Source organism: Oncorhynchus mykiss, chromosome 22 (genome assembly GCF_057628025.1).
Source record: "Oncorhynchus mykiss isolate SJ-2025 chromosome 22, ASM5762802v1, whole genome shotgun sequence".
Classification (NCBI taxonomy): Eukaryota; Metazoa; Chordata; class Actinopteri; order Salmoniformes; family Salmonidae; genus Oncorhynchus; species Oncorhynchus mykiss.
In genome coordinates this window covers 18,057,740-18,072,274 of record NC_143043.1, presented here as the reverse complement: position 1 = coordinate 18,072,274, position 14,535 = coordinate 18,057,740, and the positions used below count along the sequence as shown (strand labels likewise).

Sequence of the window (14,535 nt, the reverse complement as noted above, 5' to 3'; positions counted from 1 at the left end):
ATGGCTTTGTGGTGCTATATTAGTGGAAAGTGATGACAGCTGACTAGTAGGAGAGTTCAGTGGCCCTGCAGGCCCAAGGAAGCACGACTCCTCTCATGGGGCTCAGAGTGGAAATGGGAGCAGACAGGCAACACAATGGGGGATCTGTGCCCCCTGCAGGATCCCATTAGTCATATTCTAGATCTCAAAGCTGTCAACTGGACTCTGCAGGGTGGGCAAAACAACTATCTGCCTGGACAACATGCTGTGTTGCACCACCCAAAAAGCAACCAACTAGAAAGATTGCTCTGCCATTGTGTAAACAAAATGCCACATGCTGTCAGGAGGCATACATTGAAGTGTGTGTGTGTGTGTGTGTGTGTGTGTGTGTGTGTGTGTGTGTGTGTGTGTGTGTGTGTGTGTGTGTGTGTGTGTGTGTGTGTGTGTGTGTAAACACACTGCAATCTAAGTAATGGCTGCTCCAGTATTTTCTATTAACTTGCAGAAGTCTGTAATGAAACCCAAGCTCAATAGCCTATTAGGCATCTGTCTGATCCCAGGCCATGTAGAAGTGCAGGCAGCTAATGATGTTCCACTGCTTCATTAGGTCATGGAGGAGTCTGAGGTCTGCTCTGTGCCTGGGGGGTTCGCCAGCGTCAGGGCACAATTTGAGAACCAGGAAACTGCAACATCGCACAATGTCTCCCAGTTCCACTTCCACCGCAGAGCTGTGCAGGTACTGTAATTAATGCAGGCTAATGCGATGCATGGGGGAACGTGCAGATATAGTATGACCTACGCTGGTCTAATTCCAGCCTACCATCCAGCCATCCATCCATCCACACCACTGTGTTCCTGCCCTCATAACTTCCCCTGCTGAGTGGAAGTCACTCACTCAGTGAGCAAGCACAAATCTTGGTGAATATTGTATGATTGAAGAGGCTGGGGAGATGCCCTCTACTACTATATTATCTTTTGCCTAGTCGTGCTCCAAAGGCTCAAGTTACAGATGTTAGATTTCATGCAGATCCCTGTAGACTGTCAAAACACTTGGATTTCCCACTCTAATTGCTGCTGCTTTGAATGGGACTGTTTCTATAGCTAGGAATCCCAAGCTAAAGTGGCACAAAGGGGCATAAAACAAATGAAGTCGGTTTTTTGTCCCTTTATGCATGGTGAGAGCTGCTGTGTGTGATTTAAGGTGAAACATCCATGGAATTGTCCTCCTCGTCTGTCATCCTCCCTTTGTCTGTGATTAGTATAATTTGACTGCAGTAGGCCACATATTGTTTTCAGTGATGCACAGTCTATCTGCTGCTCTTTGAGCATTCGTTAAACTCAGCCACTTTCAGTGCTGGGCTGTCAATAAGTGGGAGCCATTCCCTGCTGTGTGTGTGTGTGTTCGTGTGTGTGCGTGTGTGTGTGCGTGTGTGTGTGTGCCTGTGTGTGACACCCAATGTCTTCCATCTCACAGGAAGTTCAATTGAACTCTGAGGTGACAATGAGGAGCACTTCCAGAGACGTCATCCCAGCCTCTCAGCAGGCTATTTTCCACCAGGATGAACAGGTACATTTTGACCTTCTGGATTTCTCAGTTTCATCACATGACAGTGAAGCTGTGCTGACTACCCAGATATGTTTGTCTTGGCTATATGTGTTAACAATGGTAAATCTGTGTTTTAAATCAGTTGTTTATTAGAGAACAACTCTACAGACCACAGCCAGCACACTGACAACAAGGAAGACCTAGTAGAGAGTGGATTAACTCTAAAAGGCTTGATTCGTTCTTCAGTTAATCGCCATTACATAACACAGATTCACTTTCCATGTCCCCATACGCTTCAAAATAGGTGAGGATTTTTCTAATAGACGTGTCTTTCTGATTCAGGTCACGCATGAGGAAAACAGCTTTACCTCGGTTTATGACAACAACCATAATGATGAAAGAGGTAGGATGTTACTACACTATATGCTCATTATATCTTACAGTATGCGCCATCATTAAGATCAAAAGCACTGTTCAAATGATTCTAAATTCAATCATGTGAAGCAGATGGACTAATCTGTAGGATTATGTTGTTCTGCCCTTTTTGAATCTTTAGAGGAGGAAGGTCCTAGACTTACAACCAAGGAATTAAGAGATCACTTTGAGAGAACCATTGAAGAAGCTGCCCCAAGCAAGCCAATGAAGGTAATTCGACATGGTTAATTAACATGCTTGGTCTTAAACACATTTTATTTCAACGGACAAAAATTGTATAATTTTTGGGTTAGGTTACTGTACACAAACCCTGCTGCTTTTTATCCCCATTCCTGAAAAAAGTTATTAACTTTATTTGAATGGTAATTAGTAGCAGTGTAGCTAATGTGTAATTACAGCTTGTTAATTAAATAACACTAGGAATTTTTTCCCCTTGTTTTCAAAATTATCAAAATTATTTTATCAAACAATGTTTGGGCACCAATCACTCAGTTAATAACGATGAGATTGAATATTGACAATTCGTGATAAACAAAGAGTTGGCATGCTAAACAAGCTATACATGTCATGTTTGCATTTAAATGTTGTTTCTTTAAACATGTCGGGCACCTCTAATGACAATAATTATTTTCTTCCCAAAAAGATTGGCCGAGCTGACATCAATAGGTCGCATTGGGCTTCAAATATATCAGAAAAACCAGTCTCAGCAAGGGAGATAAAAAATGTATCAACTGCGATACAGAATTTCTCATCGAGTGAGATACATAATGTCTCAGCAAGTGATATATGGGAAAATGCTGCTACTGAAGTGATAGAGGACACATCTGCTATTGCAGTTGACTACGAGGACACTGACTATTTCCCTCCACCACCTCCAGAAGATTTAGAGTACTTCCCACCTCCACCCCCAGACTTACTGCAGGTCCCATCAGAAAGTCCAGATATGCCAGTAGAGTGCTACTACTCACCTGAACCCCCGGAATCTGCTTACCCTTCTAAACGTCCACTCAGTAGACAGGAATACTTCAGGCAGAGAAACCAGTATGAGTTGAAACGCCTTTACAAGCATATACATCCTGAGGTGCGTAAAAACTTAGAGATGTATAGTGATGTGGCTGAGTATGAAAACACCCGACCAGAGAGTCAGGAGGAGTTCACGGGGGAGACAAGGTATATATACGAGGATAACGGTAGCAGCCCCAACGACTGCATTAGCCCAGAAGAAGAATACCTGGAATGGGATGAGATCCTCAGAGGGGAGGTGCAGTCAATGCGCTGGATGTTTGAGAACAAACCTCTGGATGCCATCAAAGACGACGCCTCAAATGAGGATGATGACCAAAACATGGAACAGGAGATGATTGTTGGGAGTGATGTAAGAAGCAAAGCATGGATGTTTGAGACCAAGCCCATGGATGCATTGGGATCAGACAACATAGCTTTAACTAAATATAGACACAAGTTCAATACGTTGGACAAAGGAGATGTCCGTGCTGCAGCCTGGTTGTTTGAAAACCAACCCATGGAGACCCTGAACAAAATGCATGGCGATGAAGAGCTAACCAAAGAGATAGTGTTTACCCAGGAAGATGGCAGCTCTACCATACACATGCTTGAATCTCAGTACATGGAAACGTTAGGTCACACTGAGACCATTGATGACAGTCACCTCCTGAGTCTGAGATCAGTGCTCGAGGAAATAAAGGGAGAAGTGAAGACGATCACAAGCACATTTGAGACTCAGTTCATGTGCGTCCTCATGGGACAGTCAGGCCAGATGTTGGAGATAACATCTATACGCAAAGTGGAGACTGAGAAGGGGGACACTAAAACATCTACCTGGCTTTTTGATACCCAAGCCCTGGACATGGCTAATAAACCTGCTGCCCCAGTGAAACTTGTGTGTAGCCTGTCCATGGAAGACAACTATAAAGGAGATGTTCCCCGGAGTAGATGGTTGTTTGAAACAAAGACCTTAGACTCCGTTAATGAAGATGAATGGGAGAGCTCAATGCTGCAAAAGGAAGAGATAATTGGAGCCGATGTGCGAAAACACTGCTTAGCGTTTGAAACTCAGCCAATGGATCCTCTGAAAGATGACGCAAATGCTAGACCCCCGACTATCGGTGGTAATGTTAGGTCTGCGAGACACTTCTTTGAAACTAGTCCCGAGGCAGCTTTGACGGACCTCAATGAGGTAGGGAGCCTCAAAATGTTGGTGGCAGCTGAAAAACACAAGGGTGATAATAGACCCCAAAAATGGATGTTTGAGAATGAACGACTAGAGGACATAAGAGACGAGAAGAAGGGGATTATTCGCACTGTGAACCTCGAAAATCTCACTGAAGATCAAGCTACAAGCTACAACGCAGATGTCCGTAAGAATTGCATGGTATTTGAGACTCAGCCAATGGATACTTTGAAAGATGATTCGAATGCTAGAGCCCTGTCCAAGGCGGAAATTGTCAGAGGTAATGTCAGATCAGCGAGACATTACTTTGAAACCACTCCAGCGGACAATATAAAAGACCTTGCTGAGGTTGGGAAGCTGCAGAAAATGGTGAGACTCGATGAAGAGAAGGGGGATGTGAGACACCAGAAATGGGTTTTCGAAAGTCAACCCCTGGAGCACATTCAAGAGGAAAAGAAGGAAGTTATTCGAACCATTAACCTGGAGGAAATAGATCAAGTGGATGTCTCAAACTACAAGCAAATGTTTGAAACCACAGACTTAACCAGATGGGATGAATCTCAAAAGATACTCGTGGAGGGTGTAACATGTGGCTCTGTGAAATCTAACAAACATCTGTTTGAGTCTACACCAATGTACGCCATGCAAGACAGCTCTGGCCATTACCATGAGGTTAAAACAGTGCGTCGGGAAGAGGTTGTCAAGGGAGACGTAACAAGCTGCAAATGGATGTTTGAAACATGCCCCATTGACCAGTTTGATGAAAGTATCACTAATTATCAAGTTATTAAGGGAATATCCAAAGAAGAAGTTGAGTCTGGTGACGTTAAAACTGCCAAGTGGCTGTTTGAAACACAGCCTCTTGATGCAATTAAATACTTCAGCAATATTGAAGACGAGGAAAGTACAACTAAGGAAAGTGTTGAGATTGTAAAAGGGGATGTTAAAACTGGTAAGTGGTTATTCGAGACTAAACTAATGAATGTCCCATATGAGAAGGAGGAGTTGAAGAGTGAAAATGAGAGTGAGGAGATACGCAAAGGAGATGTAAAAATATGCACATGGTTGTTTGAGACACAGCCACTTGACACTATCCGAGATGAAACAGAAACTGTTCTACAAACATGCACTGTGAATCAAGAAGATGTCCAGGGCAAAGATGTACGAATGGCTCGTTTTTTATTTGAGACGGAGAATCTTGAGAACATCACAGGGGAGGATGAGAGCTCTAAGAGGGTTACAGAGATTGACATTCAGTCAGGAGATGTCAATAGAATGAAGTATATCTTTGAGAATCAGTCCTCTGATATCATGACCTCAACATCTGAGGAGTTCATGCAAAGGCTCAAAACTACACAATCAACTACACAATCAGAGGACATCCAGAAAGGAAATGTGGTGAACTGCAAATGGCTCTTTGAGAACCAGTCCATAGATGCCATACGTGATATCCAAGAAGAGACTCTGGACTCCCGCACTGTGACTGATGTACAAGGAGGTAATGTGGACAAAGGTCGTTTTATTTTTGAGACGTACTCCTTAGACAAAATCCAGGAGGTTTCCTCAGAGATAGATATTACAAAGTTGCAGAAAATAACTTGTGAGGAGGAAGAGAAAGGGGATGTGAGGAACTACACCATGATGTTTGAAACTCAGCCTCTTTATGCCATTCAAGACAAAGAGGGCCATTATCATGAGGTCACCACTGTCACAAGCAAGGAGATATTGAAGGGTGATGTGATTGGGTCCCGGTGGTTGTTTGAAACCAAGCCTCTTGATTCTATCAGTGATACAGATGAGGTCTATATCATCAAATCTGTCACACAGGAGGATGTTCAGAAAGGAGATGTTACTTCAGCCAAGTGGAGATTTGAAACACAGCCACTTGATACGATTGCAGAGGATATAAAAATGTCAGTTAAAACTGTTGAAGATATTCAAGGAGGAGATGTTAGAATGAATAAACAGCGTTTTGAATCTGATGTGCTGTCACAGAAGTCTGTGCGAACAGTTAATGTGAGTGAAATTCAGAAAGGTGATGTTAGGACAGCAAAATGGATGTTCGAAACTCAAACAATGGATAAAATACGTAGCCAGAGCGAAGAGAATTTAATAGAAATGGTCATGAAAGAGGAGGTGTTAAGGGGAGATGTTAGACAATCAGTGTGGCTCTTTGAACAGAATCCCCTTGACCATATAAAGGAGATAGATGAGGAAGATACAGTAGTTATTCAAGAGGAAATCCCCAAAGCCGATGTAAAGACAACAACATGGCTGTTTGAAACAACTCCGTTCCATGACTTTAATGAGAACAGTGTTGAGAAGTCGGAAATCCTGGGTAAAAGTATCAAAGGAACCCTTGAAGAACTTTATAGCCAGAAAATCGTTAATTCAAAAGGAGTACTCATTGAAGCAGATGAAATTGGGGACGTTAGAATGGCAAAATACCAGCTAATGAATAAGGATTCTCCAGAGATCCAAAGAGAGGAAATCATCAGCGGGGATCTAAGCAACATTATGATGAATCTTTTGAACCGTCGGGAAAGAATTGAGAGGGGGGTAGTGGTAGAGTCAGAAGAGAAGGGTAATATCAGTACAACAGTGCATCAACTGTTCAACCAAGAGAGGGGCATCAGTGTGGAAAAGGAGGAAATATTAAGAGGTGACATCCAGGAAGCTGTAAACAATCTTCTCAAGGAGGGAGGATCTGCTAAACGTGGTATACTCCTTCAAGAGGATGAGAAGGGAGATGTGCGAATGACTATATATTCTCTTCTAAATAAAGAAGAGGACATCAGTGTTGAAAAAGAGGATATAGTCAAAGGCAATATAAGAAATGCGCTCCAAAGACTATCCAACCCAGAAAGCCAAGAGCAGATGAGGATAAAGGTGGACGAGAACGAAAAGGGAAACGTGAACTTTTACTCCACATGCATTGAATCTGGGGCGCTTGACTATCTCAAACAACTCCAGGTAGAGCCAGATGAGACTCTACCTGAAAAGGTAGAGAAAGAGGAAATTATTAGAGGAGATATAAAGAGGACAAAACTCATTCTTGACAGTAATCGAGCACAAATTGAACGTACAGTAGATGAAGAGGATATAGTGTGCGGAGATGTTCACAACTCAGTCAAGGTTTTCATGACTGAACCCACACACTCACTGGATGGCCTACAGAAAGAGGACATTGTGAGGGGCGATTTGAAAGCCGCTATGAACTCGCTGTCTCAGTTTGTAAATCAGACAGTGGTTGTAGAGAAAGAGGAGGTGGTAAGAGGTAACATACACAAAGCTCGAAGGCACCTCGAGTTGGCTCAAACACGGCCCAAGGAGGTGGAAAAGCCAGAGATTGTCCGCGGCAACATCAAAGGGGCATTGAGGTCCCTAGAGAAATCTGCAACCTCCAAAGTTGAAGTTGTCATCGAAGATTTAGTACCTGGAGACATCAAAGGTACCTTAAAATCCCTGGAGCAGGCAAAGCAAACAGTCAGGGCTATCGAGAAGGAAGAGATTGTAAAGGGTAACATTCATACAGCCAAGCAATGTTTACAAGAGGCTTCTAATGACAGGAGGACATGTCAACAGGAAATGTATGTTCAGGGAAATGTGAGAGGCACTATTGAGCTCTTATTGGAACCACCAGCTTCTCCAAGAATGACACGGAGACCCAGCTTCGAGGGTGATGTGAAAATGTCCATTAAATCACTCTACGAGACACATGAGGTGCAAGAGGCAAGGGAGGAACAAACTCAACCAGAGAAAGAGGAGGTGATAAAGGGTGATGTTAAAGGCACAATCAAATCCTTGCTGGAATCAGCCCAGCGTGCAGCTCCTAAAATCAGAGTGGGAGCTAGAAGGGTCAAAGTTCCTGCGAGCTCTCCATTGCGCTCACAGCAAGGAAGCCCTCTATTACGTTCACAGCAAGGTAGCCATGAATGTTCTGTTGTAAACAAAACTGAGAGTGAGACACTTAAAAATAGGTCTCAAAGCAGTGAAGCACAAAGAAACCTACGGGGAAAAAAGATGGCTAATTCAGTCAAAACAGAGAGCTCAACACCAGAGAATCAATCCCTCTCAACTCAAAACACAATCAATACATCTGAATCACAGACTACTCAACAATCAACGGAAGTAATACAACACACAACCATCACTCAAAACCATGGTATTAAAACATTGGAGACTAAGTTCTGTAACCTCAATTCAAGTAGAAAGGGTTTGATCAGACTAGATAAAACCAAAGTGAAAACAAATGTTCTTACCCCAACACGGACATTGTCTGAGTCTGAACTTTCTCTCCCTCCCCCACCTCCATGTGATGATCAATCATCCCTAACCCCAGCCTCCTCTATCAATAGGCTGGACTTGGACCTTCCTCCTCCCCCAACTCCTCCTCCCCCACCACCTGTTGAGATTGATAATTTCCCTCCCCCACCAACACAGGATTTCCTTCCACCCCCACCCTCACAGTATGAACTGGACTCTATGTCATCCCAGACACCTCATCAATCACTAGCTAAAGCCACAAAAGTTACTGTCAAAAAGGTGAAAGGTCCTGTATTGCACCAAGTGTCAAAACTTGAGCCAACCAGTCAGATTCAGAAAATTCAACACGTAACCTCAGACAAATATTCAACCATAGCCAACAAATCTGTGATGGAAATCAGCCAAACTCAAATTGAATCAACATCATTTTCATCAACAAAAGTTTCATCTGAAATCCCAAAACCACCAGAATCACCACGACCATTAAAGAAAGTTTATGTTGCCCCTATAAGATTTACACATCCACCCTCTCCCCCTCCCTTCCTGAAATCCACTCTATTCAAAACTCCATTAATAAAGGCAGAGAAAAAGTACAGAAAACAGAAAGTGGGTAGTACATCGCCTGCTACACTGAGTCCCATTTTCATGCATGAGCCAGTAACTGCTGCCCTTGAAATGCTCTCCTCTGAGACCAGAATGGAGCAATCAAACAAGAGCATGATGTTTGGTTTCACTCAAGAGAATGCTGAAAAGACTGTGACCAATGTCAAGTCAGACACACTGTCATCTGATTTTTCCAAGCACCCCCAAATCTCAGAAACTCCTTCAAGCATGAATTTGATCTCTGCTGGGAATGGGCAAAATCTCCCTGAATCTGCTGTTATTTCTGCAACTAAACACCATATTGTCTCTAATGAAACATCCAAAGTCTCCTCCATTCAGCACCAGACATCTATTTCCTCCACAAAGCAACAGACAGTTACTGCAGCTAAACAACAGGTATCGTCAGCATACACAGAGCAGTCACACTTTGCTGTAAGTAGCTCTCAAGTCCAGATCTCGACCAGTGATGCTAAAAAGGTTGAAAATGTGAATGAAGATGTCAGAAAAGATGTCAAAAACCTCAAAACCACCCCTCAAGTCCAGATCTCGGCAAGTGACGATAAAAAGGTTGAAGATGTCAGAAAAGATGTCAAAAACCTCAAAACCACCTCTCAAGTCCAGATCTCGACAAGTGACGATAAAAAGGTTGAACGTGTGAATGAAGATGTCAGAAAAGATGTCAAAAACCTCAAAACCACCCCTCAAGTCCAGATCTCGACAAGTGACGATAAAAAGGTTGAACGTGTGAATGAAGATGTCAGAAAAGATGTCAAAAACCTCAAAACCACCTCTCAAGTCCAGATCTCGACACGTGACGATAAAAAGGTTGAACGTGTGAATGAAGATGTCAGAAAAGATGTCAAAAACCTCAAAACCACCTCTCAAGTCCAGATCTCGACAAGTGACGATAAAAAGGTTGAAGATGTCAGAAAAGATGTCAAAAACCTCAAAACCACCTCTCAAGTCCAGATCTCGACAAGTGACGATAAAAAGGTTGAACGTGTGAATGAAGATGTCAGAAAAGATGTCAAAAACCTCAAAACCACCCCTCAAGTCCAGATCTCGACAAGTGACGATAAAAAGGTTGAACGTGTGAATGAAGATGTCAGAAAATATGTCAAAAACCTCAAAACCACCCCTCAAGTCCAGATCTCGACAAGTGACGATAAAAAGGTTGAAAATGTGAATGAAGATGTCAGAAAAGATGTCAAAAACCTCAAAACCACCCCTCAAGTCCAGATCTCGACAAGTGACGATAAAAAGGTTGAAGATGTCAGAAAAGATGTCAAAAACCTCAAAACCACCTCTCAAGTCCAGATCTCGACAAGTGACGATAAAAAGGTTGAACGTGTGAATGAAGATGTCAGAAAAGATGTCAAAAACCTCAAAACCACCTCTCAAGTCCAGATCTCGACAAGTGACGATAAAAAGGTTGAACGTGTGAATGAAGATGTCAGAAAAGATGTCAAAAACCTCAAAACCACCTCTCAAGTCCAGATCTCGACAAGTGACGATAAAAAGGTTGAACGTGTGAATGAAGATGTCAGAAAAGATGTCAAAAACCTCAAAACCACCTCTCAAGTCCAGATCTCGACAAGTGACGATAAAAAGGTTGAACGTGTGAATGAAGATGTCAGAAAAGATGTCAAAAACCTCAAAACCATCTCTCAAGTCCAGATCTCGACAAGTGACGATAAAAAGGTTGAACGTGTGAATGAAGATGTCAGAAAAGATGTCAAAAACCTCAAAACCACCCCTCAAGTCCAGATCTCGACAAGTGACGATAAAAAGGTTGAACGTGTGAATGAAGATGTCAGAAAAGATGTCAAAAACCTCAAAACCACCTCTCAAGTCCAGATCTCAACCAGTGATGCTAAAAAGGTTGAGGATACAAAAACAGATGCCAAGAAAGATGTCCGAAATCTAAAAACTAAAGATTCCCATAAATCTGAGGACAAGAAGAACAAGGATAATTCTGCATCCCAAGGACCCGAAAAGGTTTCTGACCAGCCTACCAAAACAGAAAAGGTAACCCAAGAAACAATTGTCAAAGCAGTCAGATCACCCTTGGAAGACAAAAATAAATATGATATTTATGTATCACAAGCAGGTGAGAAAGTTCCTAGTCAGTCAATTAAAGTAGAAAATGTAACCTCAGAATCTAATGTCAAAACAGGCAAAAAGAAGGCCAAAGGGCAAGAAAAGAAAGTAGAAGTAAAAGACATGAAACAGCCAAATGAAACTAAGAAGGAAATAATTTCACAGGTGAAGGATGTCACTAAGGTAAAGGTTTCTAGTGAGCAAACGCATCATGAGACTGAGGACAAAGTCAAGGTCAAGGAGGACAGTCAGAAAGCTCTTGCTGTTAATGACAACGAACCAGCAACTCCAACTCCCGCAAGAAAGAAGAAGAAGAAGAAGAAGAGGTCAAAAGCCTCTGCAGAATCAACTAAATCTGTTTCTGAAAGTTCCACTCAAAGTCAGGAGATCACTGTAGTGCAGATGCACAAAGCCCATCAAGAGGAGCACATTCAGGTACATAAGGAAGTGATTATCACTGAAAGCAAAGATGAAAGCAAAGTTCATCAACGTATCCAGGAGCAAGGAACAGTGAAAGTCGAAAAACAGGTCAAGGCATCGCAAAAGAAGAAAGAGGTGACCTCAAACCAGCAGATTCAAGACAAACCAAAGGAGGAATACAGAAATGTTCCAGTGAAAGTGGAAAGTGGAAAAATGACAAGCCAGTCAGCACAAAAGGATCCTGCGAAGCCCTCAACAGGGAGCACTGAGGATTGTTTAGAGGGAACCCACACTACTCTGGAGAAGCATGAGAGTAAACCTACTTCTGAAAAGATCATTGTTGGTGGGGCAACTCAAAAAATACATAAGATAAGTATTGGCTCTTCAAAAGTGGAAAGTAAAAAGACATCACATGAAAGCAAAAAGCAAGAGTGGAGTGTAAAATCTATTGATCGTAGCGCACCCTCACCCTTACTACGGACGCGCTCACCCTCACCCACCTTTATTACCATTGAATCTACCCAGAGAACGGCTTCATCTCGGAGAATAACCCCATCACCTATCCCAATGCTCAGACCAGCCACTCCCCCAACGCCTCCCCCTCGCAAATTGGAACCTCCTACATCACACATCAATAGGGCCACACCCTCTCCCACCTTTTCTAGAGCAGAGAACTTGGCGTGGATAAAATATACTACAGCCCAGCTTTCTTGTGGAGTGACGCCACCTCCGGTTCCACTTCCTATGCAGGTCACAGAAAATAAATCTGACATTGTGGAATACCCCGCATCATTCTATCGGCAGATCAAAATTGAGGAACAAACTGAGGAAACTTCTGAAATGCTAGCGAAGACAATTGTCACTGCCAAAAAACGTCCCCAAAAATTATATGAAGAGGCTCAAAAGGCTGCTGTGAAGGTGACAAGTGGAAGGTCATTCCCTCAAATGGATAAGGAAGACATGGACGCTTCAGAAATGTCAGACTCATCAATGGTGACTACATCAGTGAGAGACAAGAGGGAGTTTTTTGAAGAAGCACAAAAAGCGGCAGAAAATAAGACTTATGTGCGAAAGGATCCCATTGACATACCAGAGCGCTTGGGCCCAGACATGGAGGAGCCCAAAACAACAAACCGAGACAGTAGGGATGAAACACAAAGCACATCTGAGAAGATCGCAGAGAACAGCACTGAAGTAGTGGGATCTACAGAGTCAACCGAAAAAGAATTGATGGAAGCTTCAGAAATGTCAGAGTCGTCAATAGTGACTACATCAGTGAGAGACAAGAGAGAGTTTTTTGAAGAGGCACAAAAAGCTGAAATAAATAAGACCTATGTACGAAAAGACCCTATTAATGTCCTGGAGCACTTAGGTCCAACCATTATAGAGCCTGAAACAGAAAACCAAGAGAGGAAGGAAGACGTACAAAACACAACTGAGAAAATCACAGAGAAAATCTCTGAAGAAGTGGGATCTATGTGGGATGACCAGTGGGTGTCATCTGCCATAGAGGCTATGGAAACTTCTGAATTGTCAGACTCATCATCAGTGAGAGACAAGAGAGAGTTTTTTGAAGAGACTCATAAAGCTGAAATAAATAAGACCTATGTACGAAAAGACCCTATTAATGTCCTGGAGCACTTAGGTCCAACCATTATAGAGCCTGAAACAGAAAACCAAGAGAGGAAGGAAGACATACAAAACACAACTGAGAAAATCACAGAGAAAATCTCTGAAGAAGTGGGATTTATGTGGGATGACCAGTGGGATTCAGCTGCCATAGAGGCTATGGAAACTTCTGAATTGTCAGACTCATCAGCAGTGACATCAGTGAGAGACAAGAGAGAGTTTTTTGAAGAGACTCATGAAGCTAAAGTAAATAAGACTTATGTGCGAAAGGATCCCATTGACATACCAGAGCGCTTGGGCCCAGACATGGAGGAGCCCAAAACAACAAACCGAGACAGTAGGGATGAAACACAAAGCACATCTGAGAAGATCGCAGAGAACAGCACTGAAGTAGTGGGATCTACAGCGTCAACCGAAAAAGAATTGATGGAAGCTTCAGAAATGTCAGAGTCGTCAATAGTGACTACATCAGTGAGAGACAAGAGAGAGTTTTTTGAAGAGACTCATAAAGCTAAAGTAAATAAGTCTTATGTGCGAAGGGATCCCATTGACATACCAGAGCGCTTGGGCCCAGACATGGAGATGCTCGAACCAGAAAACCAAGAGAAGGAGAACCTTCCAAAGGTGGACTTGTCTGGATTAGTCAACACATTTGAAACACCAGAAGAAAAAGTTTATGTCAGAAAGCCTATCACAATGAGAGAAAGACGTGGGAGTGAGACAGAATACACAAAGTCTGACATAGAAGATACAGAAACTCAAGAGGAGCAAATGCTTACTTTGGACATCAAGGCTATTAAAAATGTTTTTGAAATGAGTGAGCAAAGTCCATCTTTCAAAGATGAGAAAAAACAACCGGATGAGCTGGAGTCAAACCTGAGTGAAAACACAACAGAGAGTTCAAAGCAGGAGAACACCCAGGAGACACAGAGGGGCTCCGGGCAGATTTCGCCCCTGCCTTCCCAGAAAGAAGTGCAACAAGTGTCAGCAGACCCAACAGACTCTGAAACCAAGTTAGTCACAGAGCATTTCGTGAACTTAGATGAATTAGGCAACAAGACAATTGGATCACTGAGCAGCACAATGGTTTCCCAGCACTCAAAGAGTGTAACAACCGACCATCCCCACTTCTCATATGCTGACGTGGTAAAAAAAAAAGTTTCTCAGGTGACGCCATCTGAAACCCCAGATGAGGCTTCCACTGAAGAGTTGCTGAGGAATTTCCACGAAACATGGACGGAGAGTGAGAGTTTTTTCAAGAGTCTCGGCTACAGTGTCTCAGAGGAGAGAACATCACATGTTGTGTCACATCAAACGAAGACTATTGTTACTGGTAAAGAGTTGTGCTGCCTGCATGACAGAACTT

The 14,535-nt window shown here is 42.8% G+C and overlaps 1 protein-coding gene across 2 annotated transcripts in view; it reads left to right on the top strand.

Moving 5' to 3' along the window:
- Window positions 1-14,535, top strand: part of LOC110501486 (uncharacterized) — a 34,210-nt gene that overhangs the window by 17,134 nt on the left and 2,541 nt on the right. For both annotated transcript variants that reach the window (XM_036958850.2, XM_021579085.3), the window contains exons 3-7: window positions 587-715; window positions 1,454-1,546; window positions 1,868-1,928; window positions 2,082-2,170; window positions 2,604-14,502. In XM_036958850.2, coding sequence (XP_036814745.2) covers window positions 587-715; window positions 1,454-1,546; window positions 1,868-1,928; window positions 2,082-2,170; window positions 2,604-14,502 — 12,271 coding nt within the window. The remainder of the gene's footprint in view (window positions 1-586; window positions 716-1,453; window positions 1,547-1,867; window positions 1,929-2,081; window positions 2,171-2,603; window positions 14,503-14,535) is intronic.